Genomic DNA, 22,623 nt, shown 5'->3' with positions numbered 1-22,623 from the left:
ATTATAGAAAAACATACATTTATGTTTTTTAAAGTAAACATTGGGTCTCATTCCCGACATTTTTTCAAAGATATATTCTGGAAGACTTATCTTGGAACCACTGAGACATAATCTATGACAAGTACACTCTGAGTCCTGAACGTGCTGGAGATATGTCTTAAGTGGCTGAAACGGTCGCAGAAATGATATGATCTGATATCTGCTTGGAGAATGGCATTCTGTCGTAAACTCCAAAGCGCGTTCCCGTTCAGCTCATTTGCATACAAAAGCGTCTCCGAGAAATGCGGCTAGGTTTCGTAATCACGCTTGCGCCCATCAAAACTAGATTAGATTAATGTATTGGCATCATATACAGCTCGCGGTACACACCTGCCGCAGCGCGCACACACAGACACACACACGCGCGCGCAGTACTGTATATGCATGAATGACATATAATATATATAGCCTACGGCGGGCGTAATGAATGAACGCAGTATGGCTTATTATTCCATAATTAAGCCATTCGTAGGCGCACACGAGACTTGTTATGGAATATTAATGCTGTCTATTTCCACCGATTAGCTTTAGTTCTTATTTATTTATCCACTGTCATTTCAGTGTTGGTGTATAGGCTATATAGTGTATTTCAATATAAGTTCAATTGATTAATGATATATTCGAAGGAATGCAGGTTTATAGCTATATCAACCCCCTCCAATGTACAGTAAATGACCAAGTATGGTTTTGTCAATATTCCAATGTACAGTTTTGCTTGTACAGTGTAAGTCTATCCCCCACCCACCCCTACCCAACCTCCTCCAACAGTTTCTACGTCAAATGTACTCTCTTTTCTGGACTCTTTTTGTATCACAAACAGTACTGTATTTGCAAATCTGGTATGTTATAAATGTATAGATGTAGCAGTACTGTCTATCTGTGTCATGTGTCATATGTTATGATGAATTGAAAATGGGGGACCCTGATGTAAACAAGACGAAATTCTTTCTCTGGTCTGCATCCCCTTATGTAATTGAGCTGTACTGTACTGTACCCATTCTGCAATCTGTTAATGAAGCTATCAATCAATCAAACAAAGGTCTGTCCCATTGTATACCAATCAATGGGATACATTGCATGTTGACCTGCATTCTTTCAAATGTATATAATTAATCATTAAAACAGATGTGTAACAAATAAGAAATACAAATTCCACAGAAGGCATTTAAATTATTATTATTTTCAATCATTTCACAATAATTGCATAATTGTGTTTGAATATCTGAGTAATTATTTGTCCAAAATAGCTGGTTCAGATATGGTTAATCCAGCTGCTCTGTGATCAGATGAATCCATATTATTTATTTTTCCGACATAAAATTCGTAATTTCTTATCGTACAAATATTGTCATATTTATTTTAATTATGATTAAGTAATTAATTTCAAGGAGGCCTGTAGCGTTGACGTGAAGGAATCACTATGAGAACACAGTCTGTCAAGTTATAATAACTTTTTAAATTAGTCAATCAATCATGAGATTTGATCGTGGGCTGAGAGCATATTTAAGTGTGCTCCTCAGCACTCTTAGATCTGCTCTCAAATAAGATCTCAGGAAAATTTGAGGACTCCCACTCCCAGCCCTAATATGTCTTAAATGGGCCGAAATCTGGCTAAGACTAAATATTTTGTCGTAACTTCGTTCGAGAATGAGACCCATTGCTCAGTTATGGAGTCAGCACTACTTTGAGCTGTTTAATTGTATTAGCTGTGCCAGCAATTTATCAGCACATTACCAGCCGATGGGTTGTTTTTGTCTGGAAATATGCGCTTCTTCCCTCTTTCCACGCTTCTGACAACAAACCTATCCATGCAAGTGTCCAGGTTACACACAAAAGACCATACGCGATCTCTGTGATTATACATGCACAGGATGTAGTGACTAGTGAGATGCATATTGGAATACTGTGTCTGCCTCCATTGATGAAGGGGCGAGATATGGCAAATACACACAGCAGCTGCCAGGTGGGAAACTATCTGAGTTGGGCTTGTCTGTTTTTCTATTTTTTTTTTTTTTTTTTTTTGTTGGCCAATGCGCAACCCCACTTTGGTTCGCGACCCGTAGTTTGAGAACCGATGGTATAGACATATGTTATACAGTTAAAAGTAATGAGCATTTGTATGTGCAGTTTCAGACATTTTTGGAAAAATTTGTATCTGTGCATCCCTAGTATTTACATATCTACAGTCTACTTGTTTTTCTAGTTAACTGTACTGATGATGAGCTGTATTCTCTCATTAAATTCTGTCGCATCTATTGTCACCATCTCAGGCCTATGTGCACAAGAGTGTGATGGAGGAACTGAAGAGAATCATTGACGACAGTGAAATCACCAAGGAGGACGACGCGCTGTGGCCCCCCCCAGACAGAGTCGGCAGACAGGTTTGGATGCCCCCCCCCAAACAAACACACAAACACTAACATGTTTTAGGATCATCAGGGATCACACATTTTATTCTCTAGCCTACTTTCGCTATTTGCTGTCCATTGTTTTCATTCTTATGATTTGACCACCATGTTTTCATCTCAAATCAATAGGGAGATGTAGTCTGACGTCACTTTAGTTTCCCGCATGGTCCACCCGTATAGGGATTTATCATTGGGAAAATGTATTATCGGCTATTGTAATAATTATGTTCATGAACATTGGCAAGCTTTCCATTTTTGCACAAAATGAGTTGTTCCCCTCTATCACTAACCATTTTTGGTTGAAATAAAATTATACGTAATTATTTTACGATTAATTGCGAATTGTTTCATGTTGAGCTATAGATTATGGATGAATACACACAGAAAGGTACAGAAAGGTACACCATGCCAATGTTCATGCTTTATTTGTTTTAAACGAGATGATTTAGAAATGTGTCCATTGGAAATGCATTGCAATTTCAAGCAAGGTGGACTGGCCGGAAACAACAATGACGTAAACAACTACACCTCCCTATATCATTCCTTCTGACTGATTTAGAGATTTCTCACTTAAACCTTCAAATGTGAGCATCGATCAAGTTTGCTTTTGCATGTCAAGCTGTCCAACTATATGTACTCATTGTTGGGTTAAGGCAGATTTATACTCGTGTCAAAAGTGTCATTTGACCTTGCTCTCCCGTGTGGACGAGGGATTAGCGAAAAGGTCGCATGGAACTATAAAGGCTGGAACCCTTGCAACTAGAATCGATGTGGAAGTCAGCCTTTAGGCTGGGAGATGTGGAAGAAATTAATAATTATCGTATCGCGAGGATTGACATTGACAGTCGGTCCATAAACAATAGACATTGGCACAATATTCACAATTTTGGCTCTGTACACCACCACAATGGACTTGAAATTAAACAATCAAGATGTTTGTGCATACCTTTAGCTTTAATTTGTGGGTATTTACATCCAAATCAGGTGAACAATGTAGGAAAATACATGACCCTCCTTTTTTAAGGGACCAAAAAGTAATTGGACAAACTAACAATCCATAAATAAAATGGGTCACTTTTAATACTTGGTTGCAAATCCTTTGCAGTCGATGACAGCCTGAAGTCTGAACCCATAGACATCACCAGACGCTGGGTTTCGTCCCTGGTGATGCTCTGCTAGGCCTCTACTGTAACTGTCTGCAGTTGCTGCTTGTTCTTGGGGCATTTTCCCTTCGGTTTTGTCTACAAAAATTGAAAAACATGCTCAATTGGATTCAGGTGATTGACTTGGCCATTGCATAACATTCCAATTCTTAGTTTCTTTCGCAGTATGCTTGGTTTTAATTATTATTATCATTATTTTTTTGCAGACTCTAATCTTTGTGTGTTTAACACATCCAGTGCCGTTCACGAGAATTCTCGTTTCTGTGGCCCAACAGTTCTGGGTCGTTATTTTTTTTTTTTTTTTTTGATCAAATTTTTTTTATTATTAATTACATGAAACAGGACAACACAATAACCACAGTAACAAAAAACATAACTTCACAGGAGAATAACAACAATAATACAGAATAATAAATTATAAGACAAAAAGAAAAAGAAACAGCGTCCAACCTATCAAATATAGGTGGCTACTTCAATAACAAAAAGGGGTCTTCAAGACATGGCAACCTTTCCCCACCTTTACAAAGTGGAGTGACTTAAAAGATTGTTTATGAGAGTGTTGTCGCAGATTTACTGTAGATAGCCTAGGTCCCTTACACATGTTCAAGACTGCCAAACTCGCAGACGGTAAAGTGTAAGAAGAAAGAAATTCCTCTTCCAAGTTGGTTGACAGGTCAATCAGTCTGCCAATATTAGTCCCTTGGGGAGATGGCATGTGAATTGACATATAGCGCAGAATAGCTAAATACCAACCCCCCCTAAAATCCCCCCAGCCAAAGTTAAGAAGGACAAGACAAAAACCAAGACAGACAAGACATTTCCTCCTCCCCCTCCCCAGAGACCGCCGGACCCCCCCGATCAAGCGCCCCAACCCCGCTCAGCCGCACACGGCGGTCTTTACCTTCTCAGCTGCTGCGAACCACAGGTCAATGCCAGCCTGCCCTACCCCAATCACCCGAGCCGTGGATATCTCAAGATAAATCACATCCAATAGAGTTAGGGACCAGTTGATCATTGTCAGCTTCTCTGGCTCCTTCCATCTCATTGCTATAAGCTTCTTCGCTGCTGTGACGCCCGCTAGGACAACCCTTTTCAGTTGTACGGACGCGGGTAGTGTCGTTATATCGTTCAGGAGTAGCGTAACAGCTGTGAATGGGATAGTTAAGCCACACAGATCTGAAAGTTTGTCCGTTATTGACCTCCAGAAACGGGCCACTGGTGGGCAATCCCAATACATATGCATATAAGTGCCAGTGGCCTTTTGAGAGCACAAAGTGCACCGAGAGTCGGTTATCAGTCCCATAGCAAATAGCTTCCTAGGTGTAAGATAGGTCCTATGAATATAATTAAAATTAATTTGCTGGTGATTGGGGTTGCGGGAAGATAATGCCACATTTGCCCAAACATCATCCCAGTCAAACTCGGGGTCCAACTCCGGGATATCCACACGCCAGATTGTATCCAATGATAAATTTTTATACGTGGATTGAATTAAGAGCGTATAAAAGTCTGAGACAAACCCTCTGGATGTCGTTCTGTCCACTATGAGCCTGAGGAAGGGGTGTGGTTGCAAAGCTTGAGCCCACGGTACGCCATGCGCCCTCAGTGCTGACCTTAGTTGAAGGTAAAGAAAGAAGGACTCGCCGGGAAGATCATAAAATTCTCTTAAGTCCTGAAACGCACGGAGGCCGTTCTTATCATAAATATCCTCCAGAGTATGCACTCCCCTCCTTTGCCATTGAGGAATATTAACCGGCTTGTGTCCAACAAGTAATTGCTGGTTATTAAAAATTGGAGAGTCCAGGTGCCAAGGGCATTTAACCCCACACGACCTCTGTACATTACGCCACGTTTGGATCACGTGAGTAATGATCGGTCCATACCTCAGCCGGCATTTCGCAATAGAGACAGTGGAGTACACTACATCCTGCAATCTTAGCGGAGACACCGCCGCCGCTTCTAAGGAGCGCCACGATACAGCCTCTACAGGGTCTAGCCAGCACATCAGAGGTCTCAGTGAAAAGGACCAGAAATAAAGTTTAAAATCAGGGATTGCGAGGCCCCCATCTTGTTTCCTACGTTGAGTAGTAGCCCTTTTGATTCTCGGGCGTTTGTTATTCCAGACAAACTTAGATACCATCGATTGTACCTTGCGCCAGTGGTCTATTGGAGGGGGCAGGGGGAGCATTGAGCTAATAAAATTTATCCTAGGCAGGATGTTCATTTTGATTATGGAAGCCCGGGCCTGTAAGGAGTTAGGAAGGGACGACCACCTGTCTAGATCCTGGCGTATTTTATCATAAGTACCCGTGAAGTTGTACTTAGTAGTTTGGTTCAGCGTGGGGAATATCTCTATGCCCAGGTATTTAAAATGTTCTACTATGGGGATATCAGCTGGTAGTCGTACCGCCTTGGCCAGTTCATTAAGAGGTAGGCAGGCTGATTTGTTCCAGTTAATCTTAAAACCTGACAATTTACCAAAGTCGTCGATTATCCTCAATAATTTTGTGGCCGACCGGGAGGGGTCGTCCATGAAAATCAGCAGGTCATCCGCATAGAGAGCAATTTTGTGTGGAGTATTGTTGACCATTATGGGGACGATGTCCTCCGATTGCCTAATAAATTGGGCCAAAGGTTCGAGGGAAAGCGCGAACAGTCCCGGGCTCAGAGGGCAACCCTGTCTAGAAGATCTGGAGACTGGAAAGAGTGTGGAACAGTTTTTGCCTGTCAGTATCATCGCAGACGGCGAGGCATACAGGACTTTAATCATATGAATAAAACTCTTTCCAAGACCCATGACCTCAAGTACCTTCCACAGGTATGACCACTCAAGTCTGTCAAACGCCTTCATGGCATCCAAAGACAGAACTGTGGATGGAGTTGTATTGTCTTTACTGTTATCGATTACATGCAACAGCCTCCTAAGATTATCTGCAGCCAGACGCCCCGGGATAAAACCAGTTTGATCGCAGTGTACCAATACAGACATAAATCTCTGCAGGCGACGGGCCAGCACCTTGGCAAACACCTTTAAATCGGCCCCGAGAAGACTCAAGGGTCTATAGCTACCACAATCATTGGGATCTTTGTCCTTTTTGAGAAGTAAAGAAATCAACGCCATATTGACATCTCTTGAGAACTCCCCTTGTTCGATAGCGTAATTGATCATATCGAGCATCAATGGACCCAGTTGGTCCCAGAAAGCTAAATACACTTCGGGTGGAATACCATCCCAGCCTGGCGCCTTACCCCTCTGCATTTCAACAATAGTCTCCCTCAATTCTACGAGAGTAATCGGTCTCCCCAGTTCCTTGGCCTCTTCCTCAGAAATGTGGGGTATCTCAAGCCCGCCAATGAACGATTCAAATCTAGAGTCATCCAGATTACCCTCTGAGCTATATAACTGTGAGTAAAACTCTTTAAAAGTGTCATTGATCTTTTTCGAATCAGTAGTGACTGCACCCTGGCTCGTCCTAATCGAGGGGATATCTGAGAAATGATCATTTGAGCGTATTTTCATTGCCAATAGATGGCTAGGTCTGGAGCCGTGAAAATAGTAATTTTGTCTTGTCCTATGTATTAAGAACTCAGACTGTTGTTTAAGTATGGAGTTTATTTCTTTTTTGACTATCTTACGTTGTGTGTTTAGTCGTTCATTATAGTCAGTTTGCAAGGATGCGTATAGGTCCGCATATAATGATTCCAGTCCTTCTAGCTTTTTTGACCGGGATTTTCGCAAATTGGAGGCAAATAGTGTGACATGACCCCTGATGAATCCTTTCAATGCGTTCCACAGGACCCTAGGGTCTTCTACCGTGCCAACGTTGATCTGCAAAAATTCAGCTAGTTTACTCCTGAACTCAGAACAGAAGTCATCGTTCTTTAGCAAGGTCGAATTAAAACGCCATCTGGGGGCTCTTGCGGAGAGCCTGCCAAAGGTTGCCGTAAGGAAAATCCCCTTGTGGTCTGAGAGAGCCAAGGGAACCAATGAGACATCGAAACTATCAAACATATTAGGGGACGCGAATGCATAGTCAATTCGAGAGAAGCTTTTGTGTCTGGCTGACAGGTGAGAGTAATCTCTGAGGGTGGGGTTGCATAAGCGCCAGAGGTCTGTGAGCCCCGTGTCTTTGGCCCACATCCTGAGGGCCTCAGAGGCCCGTTTCTGGTCGCTCGTTTCAGAGGTCCCGGACCTATCCATCTCCGCATCCCAGCACGCATTAAAATCGCCACCCACAATGAGAGCGTATCCATTAAGTTCCAACATATTCTTCGTGATTGTATTATAGAACGCTGAATCAAATGTGTTAGGAGCATACAATGCTATTATAGCCATCTTCCTATGCAAGAATTCAACTTTTGCTATAGTAATCCTTCCCTCCGTATCCGACCATACATCCAAGATTTTGATATCAAGGTTACGTCTTGTAACTATGACTACTCTTTTCGTCTTATCATCGGCTGAGGATGAGGAGATAACGTGATATTGCCGATTTGCCAGTCTTGACACGTCACCTACCATTAAATGCGTCTCACTAAGGAGAGCAAGGTCAATATTTCTCCTCTTCAATAGCCAAAGGACACTGGCACGCTTGTGTGGGGCGTTAAGCCCTCCTGCGTTCCAAATTAAAATATTCAATTTAGCCATGGTCGAGCTTGTATAAGTGCGTAGAGAACATACCCGTGCAGCCAGGCTGAGTACAGAGGTGCCGATCCCGGCGGGCCCGGACGGTCAATCCCAGGAGTTCAGAGGAGGAACACTTACACATATATAAGACAACAGTACATAGAACACATAAAAATACCACCCCAGCTACAGCCCCCCCTCCTTCTACTCTAAACCCTAACCCACCCGTCCTACTATAAGTTCCTCTATACCCACTCTCCAATCCCCACCCTATGCCCCATCCACTGAGGATGGTCATCTTCCTATCACTTCCCACTAGAGACATGGATCAATAAGACGCTTCCCACTCCCACCCCCCTCTAGATAAACCCCTAAGTAAACCCCCACTAGTCCAATAAACACAAATATTATAAAATAAAATTCAATAAAGATATCGGTCGAAAACCACCTGAGCCCTGGCCCCAACATGAGACAACCGTAATGGTAAAAATAGCCATTATTAAATAATAACTCTGCATCAACCTGCAGCCCTCTATTTCCGAATCTGCGCTTCAACATCACATTGTTATAGCCCAAAAAGGTATAGGAAAATTCAATACAAAATTAAATTAAAGCATCCCAGACGATAGTCTAAGGCAGGTTCGGGTCACAGGTTAATTGTGCAAAATTGTGTGAACAGTGTCAATTAAACAATGACCAAAAAAAGGGAGGAAGTCAAAGTGCACCCCTTTAGCCGTCCCTCTGATCAGGCACAACGGCTGAATGACCTAACAGATAGGAGGCGAGGGGAGGACGTCCGTCCCTAGTATCTTCTGCAGCAGTTCGGGCATGGTCTCAGAGAGACGGCCTTCACCGCTGGTCTCCGGTACTCCAACAATCCTGACGTTGTGGCGTCTATCCCGGGACTGCATCTCCTCCATCGCCGACTGTAGTTTGTTGACTTCAGCCTGCCTAGCCAGCAGGGCGGATTCAAGACCCGCCATCTTCTCACACTGTGATGATACCTCCGTCGTTAGCATGGCTAGTTCGTTAGCATTAGCCGATGAGGCAGCGTGAATCGTCTCCATCTTGTCTGTCAGCGGGACTACCGCCAGCCGTATTTCTTCTGATATCTCACGACGGAGGCTGATACAGAAATCCGCCAACACTTTCTTCTGTGCTTCAGCGATGCGTGCCTCAGATTCTGCGTGTACTTTCTTCTGTGCTTCAGCGATGCGTGTCTCAGAGTCTGCGTGTAGCTTGGTCATGACCAAGAGTACAGCTTCGCTTAACTCCCCGACAGCGGGAGACGGTGCGGCCATGCTCGGCGGTGTCGGTGTCGTGCCTAATTCTTTCATGGCTCTGGTTTCCACCCCCGCCATCGTAGAAAGTCGAAAAAAGTTGGTGAATGTATACTAAACACGACGACCTAGCAAACAGATAAAAAACAAATAAAAATAAAATAAAGACTAATGGGGAGCAACGTATATTCAGCACGGTAGAAGGGAGCTCCTGTGAAACACGTCTACTCCATGATCGCTCAGCTCCGCCCCTGGGTCGTTATTTCTTTTATTCGCTATTTCCATTCATAATCCATTGAGGCAGCCTGTGCAGGCTGTCCTGAATGGGTCTGAGAATGCAAACGTCCAATACCAACGCCTTGCGGCCGGTATTGCACATCCTTGGAATTGCTCTGGCTCAGCCTGTACGTCGTTCTAAAAACTCCGGTCCGGGTTCTCCTAGTCGGGGAGGAGTAACGTTTATAACGCATGGATTGGGGAGAATCAAGCACCGGCGATTCATGTACTTTGGTGGATTATGTTGGCAACACGATCGACATCAATACTTGGAATGGCGATCAGATAATTGGAATATTCTTTTTGCAGTACATCCTAGTCAAGGTAAGTGCTATATGGTATCAATCTTGCGTTGATCCGAGCATGCCTTCGTTGTGATCCGAAAGTGTTATTGTAACGTTACTCCACAACGTATGCCGCTGGTGACGATCCAAGCATAGAACCCCCCACCCAGGGGAGGAAACAAACTTTTTGGCTTACCAGCCAACTGACTAGTATCAGATTTTTTACCAGCCAAAAAATAATCGCTAATTGTGATAATTACTTTTTTTTGTATGTCTTCGTCTAAATTGATTTTCAATCATAGTAATAATCACACTGTGTCTCTACTCTTTAAAATATTTATTAGCATAACATTTATTAGCATAAAACATTAATAACAGTGTCTCTACTCTTCACTATTAGCATAAAACATTAACATGAAAGAGGGATCTATTCTGGACTGGGTTGGGCTGAACTGGGCAGTGAAAGATGCTGGGTTGGACTGGGTTGGGCAGTGAAAGAAAAAAACCGAAGTATGTTGTGAAGTGTATAGATAGACAGTACTGCTACATCTATACATTTCACATCTATCTGTATGTCGTGTATGTCATATGTTATGATGAATTGAAAATGGGGGACCATCTTCTGCTGTGTTTAACGTTATCTGTTTGCGAGTGCTCCCTTTCACTGCGCAAACTCGCACCATTTGCCAGTGACCGTGATTGCAGAATGTTTTGTTTAGTCGCCAGACTGGCGAATGGTCTTCATGAATCACTCGCCAAACGTAAAAAATACTCTCATTTGGCGAGTAAATTGGCCTAATTTCCTCCCCTGCCCCCACCATTTCATGCATGCATGATGAAACATAATACCGATAATATAGCGTTGATTTCAGATTGATTGTTGACTCAAGCGAGGAATGGCATGGTTTCTAGTGACATTTAGTGACATGGGATTACACAGAATTACTCTAAAACTATACTCATATTCACCACGGTATAAAACGGGAATGTATGGATGAGAAAATTATCAGTTTTTTTGCATCTTGACCGGAAGAAACTCAATCACAATCGACTATTATTAGATCCATAGCTATATTATTTAATATAGTTTTAGCACTGCAAACACCGGCATGTATCCCCACCAATTAAAGCACTGGCACACACGGCCCACAGCGACCTCTCGTGAACGGCACTGGATGTGTTAAGCTCATCAATTGTTTACATCTTGTGGTGAATCCCTGGGTGTATTCACTCTGGTGAAGTCTTCTCTTCAATGTTTACTTTGACGCAGACACGCCTACATCCTGGAGAGTGTTCTTTTTTTTTTTATCCACTTTTTCTCCCATTTTCTATATTTTCTCCCATCCCAATTTCGTATCATCCAATTCAACCCTCCCCTGTCACGAACGCTGTTTCTTGCCTCCCACAAGCCGGCTGCAATGTGGACTAAGTCATACATAGCACAAGTCCCCTCCGGTACTTGAGGTAACAGCAGTCGCATCTTTTCACCTGCGCAGCTCGATCTCTCAGTGTCGAGGAGTAACGCGTGGGAGGCTCACGCTGCCCCCGACACTTCCTGATTCCACTGCGCAGGCGCACCAACCGACTTGTAGGAGTCGCTTGTTCACAACGTTCGATCCCCACCCTTCAGTTTTCCCTCCCCGTAATATGGCCAATGTGTATTACTGCGGACGACCAGCTAAACTGAAAACAATGTGGAGAGCTGGATTCGAACACGCGAATCCTAGCGTCTCCACACTGGTGGCGAGTGCCTTGCCCACTACACCACCTAGCCGCCCTCCTGGAGAGTGTTCTTTATCTGGTTCAACTGTTTGTGAAGGGGTTTTTCTTCACCAGGGAAAGAATTCTCCTGTCATCCACCACAGTTTGTTTTCTATGGTCGTCTGGGTACTGAGATCACCAGTGTATTTTCTTTAAGAATGTACCAAACAGTTGATTTGGCCATCCCTATCTCTCTGATGGTTTTGTTTTTTCAGCCTAATGATGGCTTGCTTCACTGATAGTCACAGCTCTTTGGGCATATATTGAGAGTTGACTGCAACAGATTCCAAATGCAAATACAAGATACAAGATTCCTTTATTGCCACACAACCAGGTTGGTGGTATTTGTGATCGGTACAGAGTGTATTAAGCTCTACAGTACATAAACTGGAACATAGATAATCCATCAATCCATTGTGGTGGTGTACAGAGCCCAAATTATGAAAATTGTGTTGATGATTTATCAACCTGAATATATAACGATATTATGCAAAATTACAAAATAAGTAACTAATGTTCACTATAGTTAACACTTTGGTTGCCTAAGGTTAAATTCATGCTATACCATAGATTGCCAGCGCTATTTGTCTATGGAGAAAGTCCCCTTCTTTGCAGGGCTATAACTTTTTAAATTCTATTGCTACATTGCCATTATTAGGGCCCATTCAAAGTCCTATATGTATTGTTCATTGTGTAGCAACGTTAAATTTTTTCATTCACATATTCATAGTAACGTATGGTCTAATGTATAAGTATGTTTTCATCTCTTTCTGCAGCTTTCTCCAGAACGTGATATATAGCCCCAAATGCATTATATTGATGATGAAATACAGTTTGATGGCAATCAGCGCGATATAAAAAATTCCAACTAGACATACTTCTAGAAGTTACTACACATCATCTGATGTTGACCGGATGGGCGAGGGGGCGTTTATAATTCCGTGGGCAGCGTTATACCAATCATCTAATGTGGGTCAAATGTTGATAATAGCAGTTAGTATCTAAGACGGTAACGTTACACGCTGAAACTCACCCCAGTCTCCGCGCGCCGTTGGGCGATCATCGTCGAGTAGAAATTTTATCATTATGGGATATATTTTTACCCGGTCCATCTCCAGCTTGTATAATGGTATATACGTCCAAATCATGTTGTTTATCGAGTTATTGCCAATCGATCACCGTGTAGCGTGACGAGCCGGAGTCCCATGAACCATAGCGAGCGCCCGGAAGTACTACGGTCGTCATGACAACCTCTATTCAACATCCTGTTTTGGCGATTGCGCCAATCGGCCACCAGATGGCGCTCCTGAACCGCCAGAGAGCTCAGTGGGTCCTGCTGGTGGATCTCAGGCCAGCGGAGGGACATTATGAATCCGATCGCAGATTTTTGAAATATTGATATAAGGACGCTGTACAGCGTCCCCCGGCCACTTTAGCATGGCCAGCAAAGACGTGAAAAGACGTGTCCCGGCACTCAAAGTGTTAATTGAACTATATTATATGTTAGATGGCTCAACAAAACACTACTAAAAATATATATATATTCTCAGATTTTAATTGTGTACCACAATATTATCATTTCATCACAATACAATTTAATTGGAAGAGGATAAACAATGTTTTTTTTTGGAAATGAACATATTTGAAAAATAAAAAAAGATGTTATGAAACAAAGTGGCATAGGAATGTTAACTAACTCGCACCTCTTTTCCTTTAAAACTCTCAGGAGCTGGAGATTGTCATTGGAGATGAGCACATTTCATTCACAACCTCCAAGATCGGTTCTTTGATCGACGTCAACCAGTCGAAGTAAGTACTAATATATCATTTGGTTTGGTACAGGCTGCAAAGGGCACAACCTGGTGGGTATTCGCCACACAGCCCCATGTTTATTGATGGGGTGGGAAGATGCAGAAGTGCCCATTCACTTCAATGTTAAAACTTCACTGTAAAAATACCACTTCAAGAACTGAAATACCGTAATTCCTCTAATAGTAACCGGGTCTCAAATACAAGCCGGGTCTCTATTAATGGCCGGGTGCGCTCTTGAGCTAAGCAATTATAAGCCGGCCTCCTAATACAAGCCGGGTTACTAATATACTGAGCTGCATACTGAGCTAGTTACTTGATTTCACTTTGAAAACGTTGAAATGACCAGTGACCACCTGTAATTGCACTGTTTACTATTTCATACAGTACTTGGTTTCAATAAATGAACCCAGTACATTTTACTGGGTTCAAACTGACACAAAATGTTGATTTATTCATTATGATCCGTTTGAAAATTTGAAATATAGGCCTCCCTCTTATACAGGCCTCCTCCTAATACAAGCCTGGTACCCGCTACAGTTGAAACAAATACAAGCCGGGGTTACTATTAGAGGAATTACGGTAGTCAAAACAGGCAGAAGATATTAATGTAATTATAAACTCATGGTTGCTTGGTTAATTTACCATCATCTGCTCATTGAAATACCTTGTGTATTCTGCACCTGTGTATACTGTGCAGACTCTCTGGGGAAGTTACATAAATGATCCCCACTGGCATTTTTATTATTTTGATGCTAGAAGAGCAATCTTTTCATAACATGGGAGTCGATGCGGTTCTCCCAGTTTTCCGCACTCCATCCTAGTTATAATAAACACAAGGTACTTTGAGAACCGCTCAATAAAGAAACCCACTCCCATTGCGAAATGAAAGGCTTAACATATCTATATAAATACTTATACTATGGAATTACACACTACAAATGTATTATGTAGCCCAGCATTACAAACGTCAACAGACTCCAAAAAGACTAATGGTCTTTGGAATCTTTTGTTCTTCCTCCCACACAGGGATCCTGAAGGTCTCCGAGTGTTCTACTACCTGGTTCAGGATCTGAAATGTCTTGTCTTCAGTCTCATCGGGCTACACTTCAAGATCAAGCCCATCTAACGTGTGGATTTTAAGTTGTTTATAGCCGTATTCGCACGGGACTAGTCTCACCTGGGGACCGACGGTGATAGAAAACGACCCCCGACCTGTTATTTCCAGATGCGCATTCGCACAGGACACATTTTTAGAGAGATCGTCCCAAGATTTATTTTGAGGCACCCATAGTTTGGACTGTCGGGGTGTGTGATCAAACATAATTTTTTCAAATGGCTCAACCTAATTTATAACACTAAAATGCACGGCCTGATGCAAGAATGGAATCATGAATGAGTACTTCCAATATTCTTTCAATGATAAATCACATCTGACAATCTAGCAGTGGAAAAATAATGAACCGGATAACGGTTACAGTATGGGCCCCCACTTTGGATGGAAATCTATTTTTCCAAGAAAGAATTGTAGGTCTATTGATCTCCATGCTGAGGTGAAGTAGATTGATTTGGCACTGGCAATGCATTTTAAGCCTTCCTGTATTTATTTTTACTACCAAAAACTAAGTTTGTTGCTGTTGTCAGATGACCTCTGTGTTGGAAGGAAATGTGGTGGGTAATTTGAATTGGAATTATTTCACTAATCAGACATTGCAGATTTGCACGGATTAAGATCACAGATGTCATCCGCAATTATTACAAATGACTAGAGGTCCCCAGATAATACTAGTCCTGTGTGAATAGGGATAGCTTTGTATATTTGCTTTAGACTTTTTTAATTTGAAATAAATGACTAGAAAAAAAAACATACCGCTTTTGATCAAGAATAAGTACATTTTAACTACTGTAATAACAGTTGCAGTGCAGTAAAAGCCATTCTCACAGGACCATCAAGTCTTAACAGGCCCATAGATGGAACTACACACCATGAATGAGGCTAACATGTGTTCTTATAAGTTTTGAGGTGCCATTTGAAACGATGACTACAGGCGTTTCATGTTCAATCTCAGGACACCTGTAAAAATGTATCCCGTGTGAATGTGCCTCTAAATCGGGTCGGGGTCCCCACAAAATACTCATCCCATGCGGATGGACTTACTTTTCTCGGTTGGTATGCAAAACTTCGTAGAAGTGCTGTTTTTTTTGTGCTAAATGTTTTATATATAAAAGAAATGGACCAACAAAATGACATCTTGTTTTTATTTTGAAAACATACTATTCACATCAGCGTAAAAGATGAGGCTATCAATCAAATCCAACTTCCATGGGACTGTTTTCACATTAATTCCCCCCCTCCTTTACATGTGCTGTGTTTGAAATGATCAATTAAAGTCCTTTTACTAAAGGCACAAACTGCAGTTTGAGGCATTTATTAAACATGTTCACAATACAGAGCAGTCCCGAAGTTTGTGTGAAGCACCAGACACAATTTCTAATAAAGCATAGATGAGTATTTATCCAAAAGTAGCAATCAATATATTACCTCTTATAGTAATCTAGAGCGAACATGATGTATTACAGTACAGTGTCAAATGTAAAGCTGTACAAATAACTGAACAGTTTTTTTTTACCCCCCCCCCCCCCATTTCCTTAGATGACCAGATTTCTGGGTAGGATGACTTGTTTAAATAGGATGGAATTACAAAATCACTTCGGAGTCTACCAAGCGATAACCACTCCCATAAAAGTTAAAGTAAACCCCAAAAACCTCATACATTGTTAATGCACGTACATTTCTCAACCTTTGTCAAGGCTGCCGTTAGTTTGTTTGCATGATTATAAGTATAAATATGTATTCACTGTCCATTTCTGATAGCTCATAAGTGAATACTGTGTACTAAATATGCAGTAGAAACACAAACTGAACAGACTGAGCTCAATACGCATCACAACATTAATCGGCAGTTGGTAATTTTTAATGAGCTCTGAGTGACAGCCTGTCTTCACTTACTATAGATGAGCTGCCCTGCAACGTCATAGCCAAGATAAAAGTGGATGTTGGACATTAATTGCATATTTGTTCCTAGGCTAGTCTGGAACAAATGGGTGGGTATATAAATAACAGTATTGCTTATCAATAATGACGGCTAATTATTCAAGCAAACTGGAGACTAAGCCACTTAAGCTTAAAATTTCAAGTAATGATCCCAATTTTCTAACATTAACAATATTTACAAATGTAATATTGCCAACTCTTTTTGCCCCCGGCTGTGCACACCAAGAAACCATCTACAGCAACATGTACGTTACTTAATGGGGCACTTCACCAAAAAAATATGCAGATTTCTTTTGCACATAATCTCACATCCAAAAACACAATTTAGTTTGACAAGTTACTGAGAGTAAATTAGTTTGAATGTGGCCACCAGAATCCTTGTGTTGTATTTACAAAAAATATAGCAATACCTTGTCTAATAAAGGGACTGCTACCTTATCATTTCATTGACCTGTAATTAACAACAAAACATTCAGTGTTCCCGGTAACGTCACTGGTAGCCATATTCAAACTAATTTACTCTCAATAACTGTAAAACTGAATTAATGTGTGAACGGTTTAGGGATGTGTGAGATGATGTGCAACATATGGTGAAGAGCCCCTTTAACTCTTTCACTGCCACACTACCAAATGGTGAGCCTTTTCACTGCGACAATAGACAGTGTTAACCCTTTCACTACCACACTACAGAAGGTTAACCCTTTCACTACCACACTACAGACTGTTAACAGTCATGCGTCAGTGAGGGTTAGCCTTCTGTAGTGTGGTAGTGAAAGGATCAACAAATTTATTTTTTTTACACCACCTGCCATGTTGACTAGAACACAGCTATGCCTTAAGAGGCGTCCCCTCCAGGACGGTGAAGATATCCTCCAGGGACTTGTGGACACACCGCAGGAACTCGTGGACGTCGCGAGCCGGGTAGCTCGACACGTTGCAGCCGATCCAGTCATCGTGGACGCCGTAGCCCACGCCGAAGCCGTCGGGCACCACTGGGGCGAAGCCTCCCAGGTTGACTGCTGGACTGGTGAGGGTGCTCGTGGAGAGGACGTTGTGGTTGATGGCGGCATACGCTGGGTCCTGGTACAAGCTGTGCAGAGGCTGGCCCTTGGTGTTGGCCAGGTATCGCATGGCAAAGAGATGCCGGTCAAACCCTTGGCCTGGTGAGAATAAAAATGGGCATCAACTATTACTGATGTGAAAACTTAAAGGGGCAAAAAAATAAATGCCGATTTATTGTGCATAAACTCCCACACATCAAAAAAAACTTTACAGTTTTGCACACATTCATTTTTGTTATTCAGTGTAAATTAGTTAGAATATGGCCACCAGTGATGTCATCAGGGACCACGAATCCTTGTGTTGTGTTAATTACAGTTCCATGAAAGGATAAGGTACCATCCATCCATCCATCTACATCATTTCATGGAGCTATAATTAACAACACGAGGATTCATTGGTGGCCAACTCATTTACTCTCAATAGCTGTCACACTAAATTAATGTGTGCAAAATGGTTTAGACTTTTTGCATATGTGTGAGATTATGTGCAAAATAAAAAAAATATTTCAAGAGTGTGGAATGCTCTTTACATTACATATACAATGCACACATGATCTATACTCACTAGGGGTGTAAATATTTGACCCCACAACGATTCGATTACGATTCTTCAGGCAACGATTCAATGCATCATTAAATCTCTTCATTTGACCATGATTCGATTCTATACATCAGTTAATTCCCCCAAAAATGTTGAATACACAAATGTGGCTGGGGGAACTGATTCACTCAGCATGAATGGACTATAGTTCGATAAAAAATTTAGGAAACGTTTTCTCTCTAATCGATTCTAACATTTTCAAATCGATGCAGTTGAATCGTCGCCTTAGGATCGATGCATCAATGCATTGTTACACCCCTAATACTCACCCATGGCTGCTTCTTTTGTCAGCTGCCCATGATATTTGGAACATTCACTCAGCATGCCCAGCAGTTGCTCCACACTATGCTGCCCCGGCTGGCTGACAAAGGCGTGGGCGCAGCGCTGCGTGTGAACGGTGGCTGGCCGGATGGTCTCCGTGCGGCCGTGCTTGAACGCTGCCGTGCTGCAGGATTCGTACGAGGCCGTGGTCTTCCCGTACTGCCTCAGGAAGCCCATCTGAAACGCCAGCTGAGCTACAGCGTCGGGACTAAGCTTCTTCTTCTTCAGCTGCTCCTTCCCTCCCTCCTGAAACTGCATGGCGTCGATGGTGAGCCGCGACACGGCGGCGTCGAAGTTCTCCTTGGCCTTGGCGATGCCGCCCTCCAGCTCGCCGTCCAGGTTGAACTGGAGTCTGCGCACAGCGGCCGCCGAGTCCACGGTGCAGGAGGGGGCGGAGCTGGGGTTGACCAGCGGCCGCTCCGTGGTGTCCTTGAAGACCTCGTTCTGGAAGCGGAGCACGGCCACACCATCGCCCCAGGAGTGCTCGAAGTTGATGGCCGCCTGTCCGTCTTTGGTCAGGATGATGCTGAAGGACTTGTCGTACCAGCGGTTGCAGCCGTCTCCGTGCAGCATGTTGTGGGAGATGTGGATGTGGTCCCGCATGCTCTCCTCGTCCAGGCAGAGGCAGAAGAGGGCGCTGTCCACGACCCCCAGGGTCTCCGCGTTCCCGGCGGCCAGCAGCTTGTCCCTCAGCCCGGCCCACACATCCCTATTCTCGCTGGTCAGGACCCCGAGGGGAGAGGCGGGCACCGGGGTGGGGTCGGACAAAATGTACTCCAGGTGAGAATGGATCTCCGCGGGATCGACCAAGTTCCCGTCCTTGTCCACTACGTCAAACACATACATGTTGCCTTTCCTCATCACCAAGAGGTGCCGCCCTTTAGCGTCCGTGAAGAGCTCGTCTCGCCCCAGCTTGGGGACACGGCTGGAGTTGAAAAGGCGAAAATACTGGGACATGTCCAGGGGGTACGCGTTCACTGCGTACGCTCCGTACCAGGAGAGCGAAGACGGGACCCAGCGGATGAGCCTCTTGAAGCTGTCTGTGTCGCTCTTCGCCGGGTTGAGGTGGAAAACCTCGGGCTCCAGTAATCCGGCTCGCAGTGTCTTCATGAAGCGCACGGCGGAACACACCATGTTGGTCCCTCGTAGGAGCTGGTCGTTGTACTCGGCCTTCGGGTCGGGGTTGAAGGACATGAACGGGTTGAAGTTCAACACCACGGAGTCCCGTGCGGACAGGTACATGTCAAACCACGGGGCTGAAAGACGAGATGTAGACAGATCACACCGATTAACCAAAAGACACGCATGCTAGGGTTCCTGCCATTGCCCTTGACCGAGGTACTGGCATTACAACTGGAGTTAGTCCCTCAACACGAACTGAAACTACTGTTTGGGCTTAAGGGGGAGGGGCGGAGCACACCGATGTGAAGGAAGGGTGCGCTGCATTCACAACATTGGACAAAATGAGAGTAACAATAATAATTGTTTTATCTTGATTATCTTGTTTTCATGATCGTGGGAAGCCAAAATTATAATTGAAACTCAATGAATCGCCCAGCCCTACAACAGAGTGTCCTAAATCTCACATTGGTGTAAGATTTTGTATCTTTTTAAACAAGGATTCAATTAAATGTAACTGGCAAAATCAACTTGAGTAACATCCCCTACAGAAAGTTTACTTCCAACCACGGTCATGTGGCTACATGTATTTCATGTTCAGTTTCATATCGCTAACCGATATGAGATGTACAGTAGCTGGTGTCATGGGCAGTGGTTACCTGAGATGTAGCTGGTGTCATGAGAGGTGGTTACCTGAGATGTACCTGGTGTCATGAGAGGTGGTTACCTGAGATGTAGCTGGTGTCATGAGAGGTAGTTACCTGAGATGTAGCTGGTGTCATGAGAGGTGGTTACCTGAGATGTACCTGGTGTCATGAGAGGTAGTTACCTGAGATGTAGCTGGTGTCATGAGAGGTAGTTACCTGAGATGTAGCTGGTGTCATGAGAGGTAGTTACCTGAGATGTAGCTGGTGTCATGAGAGGTGGTTACCTGAGATGTAGCTGGTGTCATGAGAGGTGGTTACCTGAGATGTAGCTGGTGTCATGAGAGGTGGTTACCTGAGATGAAGCTGGTGTCATGAGAGGTGGTTACCTGAGATGTACCTGGTGTCATGAGGTGGTTACCTGAGATGTAGCTGGTGTCATGAGGTGGTTACCTGAGATGTACCTGGTGTCATGAGGTAGTTACCTGAGATGTAGCTGGTGTCATGAGAGGTGGTTACCTGAGATGTACCTGGTGTCATGAGATGGTTACCTGAGATGTAGCTGGTGTCATGAGGTGGTTACCTGAGATGTACCTGGTGTCATGAGGTGGTTACCTGAGATGTAGCTGGTGTCATGAGGTGGTTACCTGAGATGTACCTGGTGTCATGAGATGGTTACCTGAGATGTAGCTGGTGTCATGAGAGGTGGTTACCTGAGATGTAGCTGGTGTCATGAGAGGTGGTTACCTGAGATGTACCTGGTGTCATGAGGTGGTTACCTGAGATGTACCTGGTGTCATGAGGTGGTTACCTGAGATGTACCTGGTGTCATGAGGTGGTTACCTGAGATGTACCTGGTGTCATGAGAGGTGGTTACCTGAGATGTACCTGGTGTCATGAGAGGTGGTTACCTGAGATGTAGCTGGTGTCATGAGAGGTGGTTACCTGAGATGTAGCTGGTGTCATGAGAGGTGGTTACCTGAGATGTAGCTGGTGTCATGAGAGGTGGTTACCTGAGATGTAGCTGGTGTCATGAGAGGTGGTTACCTGAGATGTAGCTGGTGTCATGAGGTGGTTACCTGAGATGTAGCTGGTGTCATGAGGTGGTTACCTGAGATGTAGCTGGTGTCATGAGAGGTGGTTACCTGAGATGTAGCTGGTGTCATGAGAGGTGGTTACCTGAGATGTAGCTGGTGTGTTTGTTGCTCTTGTCCTGAGCTACCAGCTCGTCATGCAGCTGCTTCCCATCACCGTTCTGGAAATCATGAGCCAGTTTCTCTGTTGTACTGCGGGCACATAAATGGTTGTTCAGTTTCCAGAGCCGTCTGGAAATATCTAAATCAAGTAGTATCGATTTCCTTGTTCTCACCTGAACTGGTCGTCGTCCAGAAGTGGCCTCTGAGCAGCTAAATACCTCCTAATAGTATCTTCCAGTTTGGGGACAGGTAGCCTGAACAAGTGATGTAGAATTAATTAATACAACAGCACAGCAACACACTCACAGTATTCTACCGACAGTTGTACAAGACCAGTTTACATGTTGTTAATATCGCCCCCTCGTGGCCACCATGTGCTTCAATTTAAATCCATGGTGCACTTTCACCTACATTCCAATTCTGCCTCCACCGAGTCACCTACTGTCAGACCCCATTATGCACCTGTCCCAATATAACGTTATTTCAATAGTAATATGCAGTCACTGGGACTAGAGCTACACTGACTTTGATACACAATACATACTACTGCATCAGACTTAAGAAATAATTCACATTTAGATCCTTACCGTGGTAGACTTTTCTGATAATGCATTGTTGGCACAACACTACGGTGCAGGTACTCCGACGGAGACCCAGATGAGCTGCTGTAGTTTCGCTTATCGACGAACAACGCAGTAGTTGTTCTTAAAGGTTTTAGACTCCCTGGTTTTCTCAGAGAGGCAATCACTTGCATTGAAATCAAATTAGCCATGTTGCCCTTCCTAGCTGCCGTCAATTCTAGATTTATTTCCCGACGTTCGGGACACTGGATAACGTTATCTGTACAAAATAAATGCAAACGCAACACTACGTGCAACCGTCTGTGTCACGTTGGTGTCTGGGGTGTTTGACAGACTTGAACTCTCGTCTGATTAGCTAACCTAACATTAGCTTCCCTAATCAACAACTAGCAGCCAGC

The 22,623-nt window shown here is 43.6% G+C and overlaps 2 protein-coding genes across 2 annotated transcripts in view; one reads left to right on the top strand and one right to left on the bottom strand.

Moving 5' to 3' along the window:
• The window catches only part of magoh (mago homolog, exon junction complex subunit), a 17,294-nt gene extending 1,735 nt beyond the window's left edge, over positions 1–15,559 (top strand). Inside the window, exons 3-5 of the mRNA XM_084309206.1 lie at positions 2,310–2,420; positions 13,565–13,647; positions 14,677–15,559. Of these exons, the coding sequence (XP_084165332.1) occupies positions 2,310–2,420; positions 13,565–13,647; positions 14,677–14,776 (294 nt within the window). The 3' untranslated portion in view covers positions 14,777–15,559. The remainder of the gene's footprint in view (positions 1–2,309; positions 2,421–13,564; positions 13,648–14,676) is intronic.
• On the bottom strand, positions 15,337–22,623 carry cpt2 (carnitine palmitoyltransferase 2). Its single transcript, XM_084309203.1, has 5 exons — positions 22,232–22,623; positions 21,818–21,898; positions 21,628–21,734; positions 18,634–19,941; positions 15,337–17,862 (listed from the first exon to the last, which is right to left on the bottom strand). Exons 1-5 carry the CDS (start codon positions 22,414–22,416, stop codon positions 17,531–17,533), a joined length of 2,013 nt encoding a protein of 670 aa, XP_084165329.1. The 5' UTR covers positions 22,417–22,623; the 3' UTR covers positions 15,337–17,530.

The sequence above is a fragment of the Notolepis coatsorum genome (genome assembly GCF_963971535.1).
Source record: "Notolepis coatsorum genome assembly, chromosome: 2".
Lineage (NCBI taxonomy): Eukaryota > Metazoa > Chordata > Actinopteri > Aulopiformes > Paralepididae > Notolepis > Notolepis coatsorum.
This window is presented reverse-complemented; position numbering and strand designations above follow the sequence as displayed.